The sequence below is a fragment of the Hipposideros armiger genome, unplaced genomic scaffold (assembly GCF_001890085.2).
Source record: "Hipposideros armiger isolate ML-2016 unplaced genomic scaffold, ASM189008v1 scaffold_240, whole genome shotgun sequence".
Lineage (NCBI taxonomy): Eukaryota > Metazoa > Chordata > Mammalia > Chiroptera > Hipposideridae > Hipposideros > Hipposideros armiger.
The window spans coordinates 499,492-518,548 of NW_017731590.1; the positions used below are offsets into that span (position 1 = coordinate 499,492).

Sequence of the window (19,057 nt, forward strand, 5' to 3'; positions counted from 1 at the left end):
TGCTTCCAACTCCTCTTTGTATCCTGGTGCCAAGCCCAGAATTTGGTTGGAAGTAGAAAAAGGCATCAAAATGACTCAGAAAGAGGAGGGTTAGTATGTCATAATCTTAACTTAACCCAACCAACCTTCTAATAGTAATATACAACCCAAATACCCATCACACATGGATATTAAATCCAGCTGAATTTCCAGAGGATTTACTTTAGCTCAGAGAGCAATTTAAAGGAGCCAAGTATGAGGGACTTAATTATCACTGAGCCCCACAAAAATCACAAACTCCTCCAGGGGGATTTAAACTCTGAATTGCTGGAAAAGAATTTCACAATACCCAGTAATGTATCCTTAGGCAGAGTCAAAGTCATCAGACACTTCAGCCCATCAATCACCATTTTCTTTACTGTTTAAGCTGCCAACAAGTAGATAAAATAACTCATAAACACACCAATCATTCAGCAAAAGGAAATTTTATTGTTGTCACAATAGGCTCATAACCCTTAAAGAAGCCATGTGTTAGAAAAATTAACGCAGGGTTTCCTGTGGACTGAAGGATATCAATGAGCACTCTGTATGGGTGAACTATTTCCAGAGAATGAGATTTTATAGTTTACATTTCTAGATTTTCAGAGGATTGTTTTAATAAGCACCTTAGGATAAAACTTCGATAAAGAATTATATGCTAGATATTATTATAAAGGGAATACACACACACACACACACACACGCACGCACACACGCACACACATATATATGGCTTAATTTTACTGCTTGTAAGTCTGTTTTACTTAATTTGGATTACTCTGGAATTAAACCCAATCTTTGCCATATTCATAAAAGCCCCCACCCCAACTCCCCACAAAATAATCCTGACGGACATTTTAACTACAGAAAAGTTTCACAATTAAATTTCATATTTAGGTGGAAAACATATCTATTTACCCATGACCCCAAAAAGAGTGCTGTCTTATTTCTCTGCTTTACAGGAAAAATCCCTCCTAACAAGAAAGACAATTGAGGACCAAAAGAAGTATTAAAATATTGTCTATAAAATAGGTACTTTTTCCCCCTCTGGAAAAAATCATGGTTCACATCTGCAGCCTTAGAGAAGTAAAGCTACTTTAGACCATCATTTAATGGTGTTCCCCTCTGTGGCCATCACTGCTCAGAAATCATACAGACACGTCTTCTACACAGTAGGCAACTTTCTCAGCAGGAAGGCCATGACAATGAGCGATGATACAGTGGAGTAGTAAAACGCTTAGTCCAATGCTATGCAAACCCAAACTATATTCAACTCTATGCTGAAAAACACATGTAGATGTATTAAGTTACTGATTTGTGATGTCTATTGCAGTTAAGAGTTTTAAAAAAAGCATTGGGTTAAAACTGTTATCTCATATTGAGCAAAGTTGACAGGCTCCAAGGTGTATTTATATAAAGGGATGAGTATCTTAGAACATGATTGATTCTTTTCTGTCCGAAATCCTTTAAAAACCAAGTTTCCCTGTTATATTTCAATTAGAATGTTATGTGAAAAAACAAAAAGGCAGTAGGGTGTGGAAGAAGGACCCAGGAGTGGGGAGTGAGAGGAATTACATTTTCTGACAGCTCTGTAGGTAGCCAACTTCATAGGTGGGTCTACATGAACCATTTGGTTTATGACACTTAACATTATCAGTAAAGCAGAGTTGAACTACATGACTTCTAAAGTCCTTTCGGCTCTAAAATTTTAGACCACTATGAACCTATATATTATGCAAAGTGTGGCCCCATTGTGTTACACAGATGCTTAGGCCTTCCATAGGAATAAGAACTCCATCTAAATGGCAGATCGGAAGAACCCCAACTCTCACAGGCTGAGAGAGATAAGAAAGATATGGGGGCTGGGTCAGACTCTATATTAGTTATCTTTTGCTGTAAAAATTAGAGGCTTAAAACAAAAACTACCCATTATTTGTTCATAATTCTGCGCGTTGGCAATTTGGGCTGAGCTCAGCTAGGTGGTTCTGCTTTATGTTGTGTCAGTTGGGCTCTCACATGAGTGTACAGTCAGGTTGTCTGGGGCCTCAGGTGGCATGGCTGGGTCCCTCTCCCTTCATGGGCTTTCTCTATATGGTGTGTCACTCTCCAGGAGGCCAGTCCAGGCTTGTTTGAAAGGTGGTAGTATTTCAGGAGGACAAGATCTAAGCTCAAAGCCAAGGCTTGAAAGTCACACAATGCCACTTTGGTCAAAGCAAGTCAGTGGGCCAGCTCAAATTCAAGGAATCTGGAAAGAGTGGCTCTATCAAGTCTGTCAGAGGAATTTTCCAGCTTGTATACAATGGAAGACAGCAATGTATGATGGGAAAAGTCCTAGCTATGGCCACAAAAACTTGTGTTCAGAGTTCAGCTCTGCCACTTACCATGGCTTTGTGATACTTCTATTAAATTATTTAACTTCTCTGAACAAGTCTTTCTTTCTCTGTAGAGTGGAAATAATACATCCTTGTATGATTTGAGGATGAAATGAGATTATGCATGTAATATCAAGAAAGTATCAGCCACATAGATGTTGAATAACTGCAAACGAGGGGTCCCAACACAAATATATCTAAGGTTTTAGGTGTATATCTGGTACATAAAGAAATACATATATGTCAGTGGTCAAAATTCGTGTCTCTAAGGATGAATGACAACAGTCGTGGTCCATATTTTCATTTCTAATTTTCCTGTTGTCATGGTGATCCCAGAGTATAAATAATTGCTTCTTTTCAAGAAAAATTATGCTATAAGGATACTTCAGGTTATTCTTTCTCAAGTCATGAACTGTTCAGGGCTAAGTCCAAGGAACCATTTGAATGCTACTAGATCTAAGCCAGACGTTAAGAGTCCTATTCCTACAGATTTTGACTTTTCTGCTTTAGTGAAGTATAATCTTCATTGTTTGTAGATTCTGTATTTGTGAATTTGCCTGCTCCCCCAGATAACTGCTGTTGGTGCTTTTGCAGTCATTGGTGGACATGCTGTAGAGCGGTGAAAACTGAGTAGCCAGCTTCACTCGCTCCCAGCTGAGGCAGAACAAGGTGACATTTAGCTGCTTGTTTCAGCTCTCCTACTGTAAACAAGCATCCTTTTGTGGCCTTTTTAGTGCCAGGTGTTTTGCATTTTTGTGCTCGTTGCTTATGATTTTCCCGTTGAAAATGGCCCCCAACCACAGGGCTGAAGTGCCGCCTAGTGATCCTAAGCGCTGGAAGGCTGTAATGTGCCTTATGGAGAACATACATGTGTGAGCTATCCTTCGTTTGGTTATGAGTTATAGTGACTTTGGCCATAAGCTCAATGACAGTGAATCAGCAATATGTATAAAATATGGTATCTTTAAATAGAAATGCACATAAAACAAGGTCATGTAGTAATTGGCTGTTGAAAATGTTGTGACCAGAGGCTTGGAGGAATCTAACTCTTTTTCCCCTAGAAGCAGTGGTTCAGTATTCACTAATTCAGTGTTTGCTGCAACTTTATAGGACATAATCGCCACGAATACCGAGAACTGACTATGCTTCCTACTGGTGGTTTTCACTGGTGATGCTTCATTACAATAAACCTGGGAAGTCTAACATGAAAGATGATAAAGGTGGAAATGCAGACAAATGCCATCTATAATGGAGATGGCAGGGCTCATGTCGACAATGGCAGTTCTCTGTTGTCCTTGCCACAGTGGAGAGGCAGTGGGTCGATTAACCCAAGGATGGAAAACTTAATGCATTTTTCTTATGCTATGGCTTATGTTGTTATGCTTATACTCAATGTGTTTTGTGGATCTATATTTTTTCAACCAACTACAAAGGTAAAATGCAAAGATGATTCAAGACAAGTTGAATAGTTGCTAATCTTCCCCATCTTCAGACCCAAAACTTATCCCTTCCTTGATGCAAAATGCATTTGGCATTCCCTCATTGATCCATGAGAACCCAAAATTAAAATGTCACTTAATTTCAATAACTCATAAAAAAACATAGAACCTGAGGCAAAATGTAGTCAACATATACTCTATTGTCTTTTATTCTAAGATGATTTTTTTCTCATTTATTTTAACACTTTTATAATTTGATGAGTCTTATAGTCAAGTGCACATTTACTCTACTGCTTTTCCACCATGGATACAATAAAGGATTATTGCTTTAGAAGAAATACAATATTTGTCAAATTGATGTATTTTTGCTTGCCACCTTCATAGGTTAAATAGATAATTGTTTCTGTTCAGAAAACCTAAAGGAGCTGTAGCTATAAAAGGGAAGTCAGCAAGAGTAAAAGAAATTTATATATCATACTTGAAATCATAGTTTTTAAAATCTGGATACTTTGCTAACTATTAATAAGAAATTAGGGTTCACTACACAGATTTTCTAAGAATCTTAGAACATAGTCAAGACTTTACTAAATTCCCATAAGATTGCTACAAAAGGAACAAAGAGATAGTCTATATATCCTAATCTCAATATATTTATCTATTCAATATGCATGGGGATATGAAGATATGCATCTACTAAACCTTCAAAGAGAAAGAAATGGATCACAATGTTCAGTATCTGTTCTTTTGCAATACTGAAATATTCTCAGGTAATAAACTATAGACAACATAAGTAAGCATTAAATACAGTGGTTCCTTTGACATAGAACTAAGGATTAAATCATCAGTTACACAGGAAGCCATAATGCCAACTTGTGTTCGTGTGTGTGTGTGTATGTGTGTTTTGTTTTAAAGCAATGGACTGTGTAAGATATCCTAACACTCAAACTCAGGAATTGCAAACTCTTACATACTATTTACAGATAACTAAAATGTGAAATGAAAATCACAGCAATAAAACAGCTAATATAAGAATTGCTGTGAATATATAAAAATGTTTCACATTTTAAGACTCTGAAAAGTTTTCTCTTCTCAAGCTCAAAAAACACCCTGTTTTATATTTATTTAAAATGGAGTTCCCTTGCCAAGTCTCATTTAACAAAAAGTTGATACTCATCAATATGAATATAATTTTTCATACTGAAATATAGATTTATTTTAAGGAAATGGGACAATATTTGCCTTATATTTTATAAGTCCCTATAGTTCCATCTGGTCCTTATTTATCTAAATTTTACTCAGCTTGCATAATATTTTTGCTTACAGTCATATTCTTTAAGATCAGAAATGCCCAAATCTGGAAATTCAGAGGTACTATTCGTTAACATTCTTTCAGTGTGATTCATAGACTTTTTGCAAACTCCACTTTGATTTTAAAATAAAACTAAGGTAATAAGATGTTTTGTGTAAAAATATATGACTTAAGCAATAACGATAAAAGGAGCCTGGCTTTGGGGGATTACAAGCCAAAGCAAACCACACTCCTTATGAAATAGACTGTGCAAAGTTCATTTGAAGGGGAATAGCAAAATAAAACACTTAATCAAAAGTAAAATAGTTTTCCATTCTGCTTACTTTAAAAACTATCTAGTGGTTTAAATTGCTGCCGTCCTACATTTAAATGGTCAAAAGCAGTAATAGCTAAACAATAGCATGCAACATGGTGAAGGGTTAAATAAGGTTACCTCAGAACCTGACATCAGATTATAGCTAAAGGATAGATATTCTTCATTTTTTACATAAATGAACTCTGCCCCATAGTATCCAAATGGGTGAGTCCATCTACCTTGAGGTTTCCTTACAGAACTGTTTAATAAGAATGAATTAAATTGGTATTAAATCAGGTGGTTTAAAAAAACCACAGGTTTGAAAATTAGAAGATTCTGAATCTGACATTCCCAGGCCTTTTTAATATGAAGAATATCTAAATTTTACAGTCTACCCTGGGAATCCACTGGCCTCATTTACAATGGGATGGTACCAAGAACATAAAAACAAAACAAGTACCCTAGTCTAATTGTTTTCCTCTTGCAAAGAGACATGCTTATCTCTAGACCCAGAAGAGCAATAAAAGTATAGCAACTAGGACTTATATTTTTAAACTCATCTTTCCAAAAGTGATAACAATTACTAGCTTCCATAAAAGAAAACAAAAAACAACAATTAGGCCTTATTTTCTAGTTAAAAAAATCTCAAGACTTTCAAGTTTTAAGCAATCTGTGAGATGGGAATACAAAGAAAGAGAGAATGAATTTTCTTATCTGATCATCATTTTGAAAAAGAGTTATAAATGTAAATGTCCCTCCCTAATTAAAAATCAAGCCTAATAATAACAATATCCTTGCAGGGTGGCTGCCTTTGTCAAAATATTTCTCAAGATGGGGTACTCTCTGTTCCCAGGAAGTTCATTCCACCTTTGGTCAGCTGATGTTTAGAAAGTTCTTCCTTATAATCATGTAAAATCTGTTTTTCGATGAGCCCTTTGGGAACTGTTCTTATCTTTCATCCACAAGAAGAGAACCTTACATGGGCACAGAAAGTCATCATTGTCCCTTCTGGTCTAACCTTTTTCAGTCTGTTCAATTCTTCCTCAAACAATGTGGTTTCAACAGTGTTCTTTCAACCACATAAGCATGCCCAGAAATGAATGGGATAGTCTAGCTACAGTTAAAGCTGATCAGAAAAGCACTCAGACAGATCTCACAGCAAATGCAAAGCCTTGCATCAGATGGGAACACGATTCATTAAAGGGACTGAGTGAGGGCAGCACGGCTGGAACTCAGAGTGGTGTAAAGAGGGTGGATAGAGTCTTATTTTGAAGTGTTCATGGCACTCTATGAGGACACTAAAGATACAAGTAAGATAAAATAGGCCTGTTCTCCAGGAGCTCAGGGTTTAGTGGGTGAGATGGATAACTCCCTTTTACAGAAGAGGACTGATGACACATGGTGGTAGTACCAGAAAAGGGACACAGATAGTGTGGCTTTGGACTCAGATTGTCTGATTAAACCCCAAGTGGACCGAATGCTAGTATTATGTCTTTGGGGGAAATAACTTACCTGTGTCTCCGTTTCCTCATCTGTAAAATAGAGATAATGCTACTACCTTTCCTGTAAGGTTGTTGCAAGGATTAAATGAGATGATACACATTTATTACATACTAAGAACAGTGCCTGAATCACTTTACAAAATGTTCATGCTAAAGAACAAGTATCTAATTATCTAGAAACAAAGTCATGTTTCTCAGTGTACAGGTAACATACCAGACACGCAGATGAAGGGCACTAAGGATCTACTTTAATAAGACTGTATAATAATAATAATAATAATAATAATAATAATAATAATTGAACTCAAAATAGACAGGCACTGGCCAAAGTCTTTTATATTCCCTGTCTTAATTAAACCGAATACCAACCTTAACAGGTGGATTTTGTCATCACCACTATTTTATAGATGAAGAAGCCGATTTAGGGGTTAAGCTGCTTGTCCAAGACCCCACAGTTAAAGACCTGGGATTCTGATGCCATAGAATCAGTATCATTATTCTGCTATGTTGCCTGTTATGTTTGATACAACACAGAGTCTACAGTCTAGGATCTCTGGCAATGGTACTCAGAGAAAGGAAAATGCAGAGTGAGGAGAAAATTTCCTCTTTCTTTCTCCACTTCATTTGCTCAATCCCAAGAATAGTTCAAGGTTGCTCATACTCAAAGATAGAAGACGTATTTCTTAAGTTTTCCCTCTCCTCTCTAGAATTCCCAAGGCTGATAATAAAATAACCCCAATAAATGACACTACAGGGTGATATTTTACTTCTTCTGAGGACAATGGAAGATAAAACTTCTAATCAGCAAGCAAACATTTCTGAGAAGGGGGCATTGAGGGCTTAAGGGAGGACTTTAAAGAATATGGTACAAGCATCATGAGGGTCCTCAGTCTTTCATTTGGCAGAATATGCCAAGTCCTCTTTCATACAAATTACCACTCCATGACGAAAAAGAGGGAAGGAGGAGGAAACAAGATGAATGGATAGGTGGATGGAAGGAAATAAAAAATATGAATTAATATATTATTGGGTCTTTGGAAAAGTCATGACACATATTTGCAACAGATGGCACTAGTTTATTTTTGGAAGTACTACAGTCATTCGCATCTATGTTGTTGCTATGTCATTTGACAGCTGACAGTTTTAGCTTCATTCTAAAAAAAATTGAGCGATTTGGTTGAGTTTGGGAGATTTTACAACAAGTTGAAAATGGAAGACAAAACTGTGCATTTTCCCCATATTTTACAGTTTTACTTCCATAAAGGGAAGAACATGCGTCAAGCTTGTAAATAGTTGCATAAAGTTTACGGTGACAATGCTCTACAAGAACATCAGTGCCAACAATGGTACACAAAATTCCGTGCTGGTGATTTTGATCTCAATGACGCAACTCGGTCACAGAGGCCCACCAAGGTTGATGACGACAAAATAAAGGCATTGATCGAGTCAAACCCATGTTACACGACATGAGAGATTGCAGAAACATTGAACATCCATCATTCGAGCATTCATGACCACCTGAAAAAGCTGAGATCCGTAAGCTTGATATTTGGGTTCTGCTTGAACTCAAAGTTCATTTGACGGTGTGTATAAATATCTGCGATATGCTTATTAAATGTGAGGAAAACGATCCTTTTTTGAAGCGATTGATAACTGGTGTTGAGAAGTGGATTGTTTACAACAATGTGCTGCACAAACGGTCTTGGTCCTGATGTGATGATTTGCCTCAAACAACATCGAAAGCAGACATTCATCAGAGGAAGGTTATGCTCTCAGAGTGGTGGAATTTTAAAGGTGTCGTGTTTTTTTAGCTCCTACCATGGAACCAAACAATCAATTCAAATGTGTACTGTCGGCAATTGGACAAAGTTTGAACAAATCCATCATCCAGAAACGTCCAGAGTTTGTTAATTGTCAAGGAGTTGTGTTCCATCGTGACAATGTGAGACCACACACAAGTTTGATCATCCATCAAAAATTATTGGAGCTTGGATGGGATGTGTTGCCACACCTGCCATCCTTGCCTGACCTTGCGCAGTCAGACTTCCACTTGTTTCGCTCTCTTCAAAACTCCTTGGATGTTATAACGTTCATTTCATATGAGGCTGTAAATCAGCACCTTGTTCAGTTTTTTGCAAATAAAAACAGGTCCTTCTATGAACGAGGAATTATGAAGCTCATTAAAGATGGCAAAAGGCTATTTAACAAAACGGGCAATATATCGATTGATCTTTGTTCTTTATATAAATAAACGACCTTTGAAAAACACAGACAAAATATGTCATGACTTTTTCAAAGACCCAATATCTCTTTTGGACAATATGCCTTTTCTGGTTTCCTGGCTGTGTGTCCCCCTCAAATTCATATGTTGAAATCCTAATGCCCAACGTGATGGTATTAGGCGGGGGGGGGGGGGGGTTATAAGGTGATTAAGTCATGAGGACAAAGCCCTCATGAATGGGATTAGGGAGCTTATAAAAGCAGCTCCACATCGCTCCCTTGCTCCTTTCACCATGTGAAGATACCAGAATCCTCTAACCAAGAAGGTGGTCCTCAATCGCCCATGCTGGCACGCTGATCTTAGACTTCAACCTCCAGATCTGTGAGAGATAAACTTCTATTGTTCATAAGCCACCCAGCCTGTGGTATTTTGTTATGGCAGCCCTAATGGACTAAGACACTGGCTTATGAGAAACATATAAAAACTAGCCTACATTAATTAAATCTATAAAGTGCATACAACAGCTCTACTTTTTCTTCTTTCCAGAGGAAGTCCCTATTTTAAGAGTCCCTATTATTATTTTTCATTAGCTGATTCCCTATATTAGACCATAAACATTAAAGGCAGCAGAAGCAACTTGAACGAATGTGTGAGTACTTTGAAGACAGGGTTTTTCACTCAATTTTGTATCCTCAGCACTAAGCAAAGGGCAGCCTTTAAGCAAACATATGCAACCTATCACAGGAGAGCCACATTCACGAAAGGCAGACCTGGGAGCACATCATAAGATGAAAACAACAGAGGCAGAAGTTTGTCGTTGTGGATTGGGTCCAGGTGTGCTCATAAACCTTCCCAGGAGGCTCGCCCTCCTCATTATCTCGGTATTTTAAAAGGTCTGTTTAGATGACCTTCTGCAAGTACATTGGGATGGTAAGTGAGATCTCCCTCTGTGATCTCAGAAACCATCTGTCTTGGCTCCAGAGACACTATTTATAGCAGATAGGACTGATGTGGTGTCAAGACCAAGTCCCAGAGGCTTAATTCCTCTAAAGACAGCAAAAATATCTGTTGGACATACAACAAAGAGGGCATGGAAACCCTAATTGGGAGGATCGGAGCAGATGCTCAAGCAGGGTCACCAGCACGCGGAACGAGCTCTCTCCCCGGCACCAGAGCGGAAGTACGGATGTGTCACATAATGAAATGTGCAAGGGCAAGAGCAAAGGCACTTTTGACCATGGGTCTCAACATGGTCCACCGTTTCCTTTTCTATGCGCTCATGGTGGATTTCTAACTTCCTGCTGGCTGGATGCTCTCGCAGGACCTGACTGGATGTGACCTGTAGTGTCAGTTAGGTTGCGTGTTCCATGTCCAAATTTGGAGGGGGGGGGAAAATAAAAAAATAAAGATTTCATGGTGGTAAACAATGGTCTTATTTATTAAAGCACCTTCCACCCCACACTGTTCAGCCTCACCAGAACCACATGCGTATATAGTATCGTGAGTGTAACTTACAGCTTTTGATGAGGTACCTGAGGTTAGGAAATAAAAGCTGTGTCCCATTTCTCATTTTTAAGTGGTGCTTATCCTTCCAAGGACAACGGGATTTACAGTCTCAAAAGGCAGAACTATATATTAGGAAACTTCAAGATGCTCTTAAAGAATTTTTATTTTTTATTTTTTATTGGCTGCCTCATGTTGGCAAGAGAAGTAGACAGAGCACAGTATTTAGCAAGCAGCCGCATGCCCAGGGCGCGGGAGGTGACGCTGGACAGTGGAAGCCCTCGAGCTGACGGGCAGTTGCAGAAGCATGTGCGATACTAAAGGCCCAAGAGCAGAGTGGGCATGCCTTCTTCAGGTTTTCTCACCAACCCACACACAGCAAAATCGTAATAACAACAAAAGCAAAAAAAAGCAGCTAACAACCTCATTCAGCTAGGCCAGAAATGCTGATTCATCTTCTGATTTCCAATGGGAAATCTAGCTCTGCCTTATTTTAAACAGTAGAAAGAGGCTTATAGTTTCAGTAAATAAATCAAAGGGTTACTTTTTCTTTATGGAAGAATTCAGGACAGAATTTCCTAAAACTGAAATTTCTCTGGTTCATTTCAAATATAGCTTTATTTATACAGATTTAACTGTTTAACACTCAGGAACACCTCGTCGGGAAAATAAGAAAACTGGCCCTGGAAGGGAGACACCCCCAATGTTGAGGGTCAACCAGTCCTTTCTGAATGTTTCCCCCAACGGCCTTAGAATAACAATTCCATACATATAAAACTATCTGTTGGGTTGTTGAAAAAGTCATGACGTATTTTTTCTATGTTTTTCATTGCAAAAATGCGTCATGACTTTTCCAACAACCCAATACTTCTAATAAAGTCTCTGATTCTCACCACAACCCAGTGAGTCAGGATTTTTAAGCTTAGTATGTGTGGAAACTGAGGCTTGGAGAAGGTACGAGTCATGTGCAACTGCTCACTACATACCACTGAGCACGCTGAACACTGGATAATGGTCATATCTTTGTCCTCTAGCAGTTCTATAAGGTATTACTATCTCCATTCATAGATCGGGAAATAGACTCTGAGAGGTTCAAGAGCCTGCCCCAGCTGCTAAATGGTAGAGGAAATATGACTGAGAGCTAAAAGGGAGGAGATCAGCCGAGAGAGGTGAGATCACGGAAGCCAAAGAGGCCAGGCAGGACAGCGGGGTGGCTTCGAGGGGGTACAGAATCTTAATTTCTGGGGGAGGGGAAGGGACCAGAATCTGAGGGGCTGGAATGTATATGCCGTTTGCGAAACAGTGGTCTGCTGTGGTGTTTGTTGATGGTGTATCACGTCCTGCCCATGTTAGGAGCTGGCTGGAGTGCTGGCCCAAGTGTTTCTATGAACTGTTTCAAGACCAGATCACATGGAACTAGACGGCATTATTAAAAACACAATAAGAAAAAACATAGCCTAGACCAAATCACTTGAAGAGAAAATTAAGGGAGAGTTTACCCCTTTTCTCAATAATAAAAGCCAAACAGATAGCATTTCAAGGCAGACAATGAGAAATGTAGACACGTTCTGGGGCCTTACGTAAGGCAAAGATCCATGGTCAGGCTGGGAGCTAAAACTGGCTGTTGAGCTAGTTAAGTCCACGTGTTCCCAGTTCCATCCATGTTGAAGAAAAAACATCAGAGTGTATGCAGGAAGCCACACACAGCAGTTCCTGCCCGCACAGGCAAAGGGAGAATAATTCAGGAAATAAATGATCCTGAACTCTGGAAAAAAGTTGTAACCCATCTTTTTAATCAAGCTGAAGGAGATGAAATCCTTTAATAAATAAACATCAGCCTCTGAGCAAATTCAGGGTCAGGTGGTTCACGAGTAAGGTCAAACTGAACACCAGGATTCTCTAAGTCAGGCTGGAGAATAGGATAGAGAAGGTCTGAGATCAGGAAACATGTAGAAAGCAGTAAGACCCAGGTTTCTGTAGCGCACTCGTATGATGTTTTTGAGTTGCCTAGTGCGTTAGGGGGTTAATATTTGTTACAGAAAAATAGAATAGGATCTCCTCATCCCTAAATAGTACTAACACAAAAACATTATATTCCTGCCCAAAATGGAAAGAATTATTTTACTGATCATATAATACTTATTTTTACCTGTAAATCTGGCATATACAATATATTCCTTACTAAATATTACAGGCAAAAGAAATACCAAAATATTCCTTTAAAAACATATTCATTAATAAGAGTGAGTGTCTCTAGGGAGAGGTCCTGGTTGGAGGTGGGGGAAGGGGTAGAGGGCAAGGTTAGGGCAAAAAGAGGGGTATTTATTTTTCACTTTATATACTTTTGTGTCAATTTAACTGTATAATGTGCATGTATTACCTATTCAAATATATATGCATTGAGTATCTTATTTTTAGTAAATCAAAACACATGAAGTTTTACTTTTTAATGGCACTACTGATTAGTGACAATTAAAGGGTACTAAATAATCAAAGATCTATTATCCAAGCTAAAACTAACATTCTAGACCAATTTTTAAAATAATATTTTGAGGGGCAGGCCAAGTGGCTCAGTTGGTTAAGAGTTAGCTTAAGAGCGTGAGCTCTAAGCAACAGGGCTGCCGGTTCGATTCCCACATGGGCCAGTGATGCTGCGCCTGAGTTGAGCTGCTGCTGAACTGCCAACAGGTAGCAGGATGGCTCAGGTGGTGAGAGCACGTGCTCCTAACATCAAGACTGCCTGCTCAATGGTGGGCTATGCTCACCCCCAACTAAGACTGAACTCAGCACCTTGAGCTGAGCTGCCATCTGAATGGCTCAGTGGATACAGCATGCACTCTTAACAACAAGGCTGCTGGTTCGACTCCTGCATGGGATGGTGGCTGTGCCCACCTGCAACTAAGACTGATCTCGGCATCTTGAGCTGAGCTGCCGCCTGGATGGCTCAGTGGATAGAGCATGCCCTCTTAACAACAAAGCTGCTGGTTCGACTCCTGCATGAGATGGTGGCTACGCCCACCCACAACTAAGATTGTAACACAGCACCTTGAGCTTAGAGGCCAGGAGCTGCTGATGGGCAGCTAGGTGGTGACTGGCACCCTCCACAACTAAGATTGAAGAACAACAGTGTTCCCCCACACTGTTCCCCTCCCCCAATTCCCCAATTAAGAAAAACAAAAACATTTTGAGTAGATGTGACCATGGTCAGAATAAAGCAAAGCCTAAATTGTTGGGCTGGAATAAATGATGTATACTTTTATCTAGCATTCCATTAAATAATAATTATGATGATAATAACAATAGTTCATACTTATATTTACACATTGTTATATGTCAGGCACCATCCTAAAAACTGTTATAATATTTCTAAATGCTGCTGTGATGTTAATGGTCTAAAAGCATTTATAAAACAAATTCAACATCCTAGATGGAGAAAATCCTGGGGAATATTAAACAGTGAGAAAAATTTGAAAGCTGACCAGAATATAGACACATACCCATTTATAATTATATTATTTTTTCCCACACCATGAAAAAAACCTACTATTCCACACAGTGACACGTGGCCATAATGAGGCTCCAAACTAACTGTGACAGCGGATATACTTTTTACATCTAGAAACTTACCAAGGGTGTGTCTTTTCCTCCCACAATGCTGAGACCAAGCCCTGAACGTCCCTTGGATATTTCTATAATCATTTCCTGGCCAGGGACAATGGGACACGTGGCAGGGTCCACTGACAGAGGAGCCTGGAAACCACCTGGAGAAGGAGTGAACACAGAATGACTGGGAAGTAGGCGGGGACGCTCAGCCTGCACACTCCGCACTAGGAGAGCGCACTGTTTTCATGTGTTTATCATTTCACTCTGTTCCTGCCAAGCGACATGAAGCAAAAAGCTGGGTCATTACTGCCCATGTACCCAGGGATGAAACATGATATTCCTACGACCCTTTTTTGAGATTAAAGCACTAACTACCCCCACTTCCAAAATCATCCATTTTAGTTTGTAAATTTTTAAATCTTAAAGTACACCATGAAAACTAGTATGGAAAATGTTAAGATGACTAAATGATTAAGTACATATAGACATGTTTTCATGAGAATAAAGACTGGTCTCACAGAAGATTCTGAGTTATAGTTATAAAACACTTATCCTCAGTGCTTAAATCCTTTCAATTAGAGTATATCATATGAATTAAGTTTATAAAGTATTTAATCAATAAAGTAATGATGTAATTAAAATAGCAATTACCTAAAAATTATCCCAAGTGTACACAGTGAAAAAAAAGTGTGTTATAAGCACAACATTCAAGAATTAATTGCTGACTCCATAAGTGAAAAGCTTGTTAAACGTGTTACTGCTGTTTTACAAAGATTTACTTTTTAAAACCATTGTTTTAAACTGGATTTCTCTAAAAACTAGGAGGAAAGATTTACAGGCTAAGTAAAGATGTTTACTTATACCCATTATCTGGCATAAATTCTACGTATATGCATTTTCCAGATGACTGAAACTAATCCACTGAAAAATCAAAAATTCAAAATGTTATTCTCAAGAAGCTATTATACAAATAATGGTCTCCCGAGAACGTCATTTTTTTGATAACAAAGTTTGATCATCATGAGTACTGATTCTTACACTGTGATATCATTTAGTAAAGGGCTGATAATGGAGTGCCCCCTACTGGTCAGCTGCAGTAAATGTACAGGGGCCTAGTTGAGATCCACCAAGCTCACTGAACCTACTTATGTTAGAAGCAAGGGCCAGAGGACTATGGCCTGAGGGCTAAGAATGTTTTTTATGTTTTCAAAAGGTTGAAGAAAAAAAAGAATAATCATATTTCAAGACATGTGAAAATTATACAAAATTCAAATTTCAATGTCCATAAAAAAAGTTGCATTGGAACACAGCCTCGCTATTTCAGTTACATCTAGTCTAAGGCTGCTATCACACTAAAGCAGCACAGTTGAGTAGCTGCAACAGGGACCATATGGCCCGCGAGCCTTAAATATTTACTATCTGGCTCTTGACAGAGCAAGTTTGCCAATTCCTGGTATAAAACAAAAGGAAACAGGCTCTAGGTAAGACTGTGGGGGCTCAGCTCTCACTAGGTAATAACCATAGTCTTTGTGACAAAAGGGCACAGGTTTTGGAGTGGTGCAGAAATAGATTTGAGTTCCCAAGAAGAAAATTAATAGGTGGGTAAAACTGAGGTTCACTCCTCATCAGTAAAATGCTGTAACCACCATCTAATAGCCTGTTAGAGGAACTACATGTGTGTGAGGGACCCTACCTAGGGTCTGGCGTATTGTAGCATTCATAAATTTGCTGTTCCTGACCACATGGAATTTATTAATCTAATGGCCTCTTGGTTAAGAGTGAGAAATTTAGTGACACAACCTCAGTAACAATAAAAAAATGCTATATTAGAAGTAGAATATTAGAAACCTAATTTGTCTCTAGATCTTTTTGCAGCATATGTATTTCATTCTTCACTTCCCATTAACTAACAATAAAAACAAGGTACACCAGTGGCACCATTTCATGGATGCTTTAAAAAGTTTATCGTCCTTTTATAAATGGCCAGTTTAGTCTCTTGAGTGAGAAAAGAGTGGACGGACACACAGTAAGAGATGCTGCAGATGGCATTTCCCTCCCTCCCTCACTTTTGTCTCCCCCTCGCCAGTCCTGAGTCAGTCTTGGCATTTATTTCTCCCATAGACTCCAGCCTACAGCTTCGTGCATACCAAATCCCCAATAAAGGATTCGTAAGTAGATGACTGACTGAATAAAATCTCCACAGATTAAATTATAGGATGATTAAGTTCTGTTATCAGTGTATAAATGTGTGATATATATTATCAAAACTCAGTTGGTCCACATTGTGGTTAGCAAACTTTTTCAGTAAATGGCCAGGTAGTAAATATTTGGGGCTTTAAAGGGCAGATAATCTCTCTTGCAATTACTCAAGTTTATCCTTATAGAGTAAAAGCAGCCAGAAACAATACGTAAACAAATGACTATTCCAATAAAACTTTATTTATGGACACTGAAATGTGATCACATTTTTTTTTTTTTTTTACTGAGACATCCTGCCACCTGTTGGCAGCTCAGCAGCAGCTCAGCTCGGGCCGGGAATCGAACCGCTGTTGCTCAGAGCTCACACTCTTGAGCGAGCTCTTAACCAATTAAGCCACTCGTCTGGCCCTTACATAATTTTCATTAAACATTATTTTGATTTTTTTTTTGACCTTTGAAAAATGTGAAAACCATTTGCAGTTTGCAGGCCATATAAAAATAGATGGTGGGCCAAATGTGACCCAGAAGTCATAATTTGCACTGACCACATTTTACTAAAATAGGTATTTTAGTAAAAATCCAGTGCTTTAGAATAATACCTGCTTGCTAAATTTTTTTATGAGTTAATATTTATAAAAAAAACATGTAAAAGACAAATACCATAAGGTGTCAGGCCTGCTAAATTCATGCAGTGTTATGCCTCGCCACTGGTGAGCATGGTGTTTTAAACAGTCTTTTTTTTTTTTTTCCTGCAACTGACTTGTATTGCATAAAAGCAAAATGGAAATACTCATTATTCATTTTGAAGTTCTATTTTCAAATGCCAGTCGTCATAACTCAAGCCAGGAATTGAAAGAGAGAAAGTGAATACCAATTTCTGTAAGCACTGAAAATTAACAGTCTTCAAATAGCTTACATCAACATACGCAAGCCTAACAATTTGGCTCAATGTGCTTTTTAAGAAATATTACTCATGAAATAAACACAGTCTTTTGGAGAGATTAGAGAATAATTTGTAAGCTGCAGATTCAAACAGCATTTACTGAGGGCCTTTTTTGTTCTGTTGTAGTACTTTTATATTCCATAAACAATAGGCAATGCCAGTGACAGAGATGAAGAAAATGGTGCAGGAAGCAAAGTGGCCTGCCCAAGTCTCAAAGCTAAAGAAGTAGAGAAGGGGTGCACAGCCAAACTTCCTGACTCCTAGTCCAGTGCTCTTTTCAGGATATCATGATACCTTGCTTTTCTAAGGTTTGATGAGTCAATTCAATTCTGCTCATAAAAAGAAATCATACCATAGCCTGTGAAGTCTGCATCTGTTGAATGGTATGATGGAGTTGGTGCTAAAGGTATCTCTTGTGAGCTGAAAGAGACTTTTGTCGAATATTTTTGTTGTTTCATCTGGCTGACAGCCTACAAAAGGAAGGAAAATTCAGTGAATGTCAAAGAGGAGAAGACTTTAAAATTGCTGTACTGTTCCCAAAACAGTGGTGCACTCCAACAATGCCTTTCAAGAACTTAGAGTGGGAGAGAAAACAAGAGGGAGTTAGGATGATTTTGGTCCCATTCCCCATGCTTCCCATTGATTTTTACATCTAAAATGCTATGGTGAAGAATGGATCAGGAAGGGAAGAAGAATAAAAACTAAAGAGATTTCTATCATTGTGGTCAGTATGTGAAGCTGAGGCTGCGAAGCCAAACAAAAATTTTTACAATTTCTACTCGTTCTGATGAAATCAATGCGAAGTCCGTAAATCTGTGCTGTGCCCACTGAAAAAGAATCTATGCTACAGATGTTCGGAGCAAACAACACGGTCCGTCTTTCCTGGGCACAGTTACAATAGTCCATGATGCATTAGGTAGGTTAACTGAGCGACATGAGAGGCGGGAAGGAACAACAAACATCTACAGAAGGCCTACTAAATGCTGGGTACACCAATCACTTTTAACTCACCTAAAAGAACTGGAACTTATTCACCTTGGGTTCCCAGTGCTTGGAACATAGTAGGGCCTCCATACATGTTTGATGAATGAATGAATGAGCGAGTAAATAAAGGCATAAAGAACAGCAGAACTGAAGACATGGAAATTCAGAGCAGGAAATGAATTTGTAATTCAATAAAGGTACAGAGACCTTTGCTAGTGAGCTTCAGAAAATTAACATGTAATTCTGGATTCTTGTGGATGGTAGCTCCAATGAATATTAGTATTAGAAAACTAAGAAATACTAAAAGGACTCCATGCTTGCATAACAGGCAGTTAATAAATATAGACAGTGACCTGACCTGCCTTCTGGATCTGTAGTTAGCCAGGGAGCCCATCCCCAGCTGGAAGATTCTGGTGGAGGCAGTGAAGCACCAGGCTGTCCCTGGGGCCTAGAAATAGGATCAAGGTAAATGGTCCAGAACAATAACACCTCAAGATTCTGTCAGTGAAAGGCTGTGCCCCAGTACAAGGCATGGTGTCATATGTAACAACTGAAACAATGCCGCCTATTGTATATCTGTATTGTGCTTTCCAGTTTTTAAAAACATTTTACACCCATGAATTTGTTCAATCACGAGAACAATCTTGAAAGTTAGATGATATTACACTC

At 38.6% G+C, this 19,057-nt stretch overlaps 1 protein-coding gene across 1 annotated transcript in view; it reads right to left on the bottom strand.

The window, feature by feature from the left end:
* PATJ (PATJ crumbs cell polarity complex component) overlaps positions 1 to 19,057 on the bottom strand; it is a 351,381-nt gene that overhangs the window by 67,194 nt on the left and 265,130 nt on the right. Inside the window, exons 32-34 of the mRNA XM_019655480.1 lie at positions 18,747 to 18,836; positions 17,757 to 17,874; positions 14,287 to 14,420 (exon numbers count right to left, since the gene is read on the bottom strand). Coding sequence (XP_019511025.1) covers positions 14,287 to 14,420; positions 17,757 to 17,874; positions 18,747 to 18,836 — 342 coding nt within the window. The remainder of the gene's footprint in view (positions 1 to 14,286; positions 14,421 to 17,756; positions 17,875 to 18,746; positions 18,837 to 19,057) is intronic.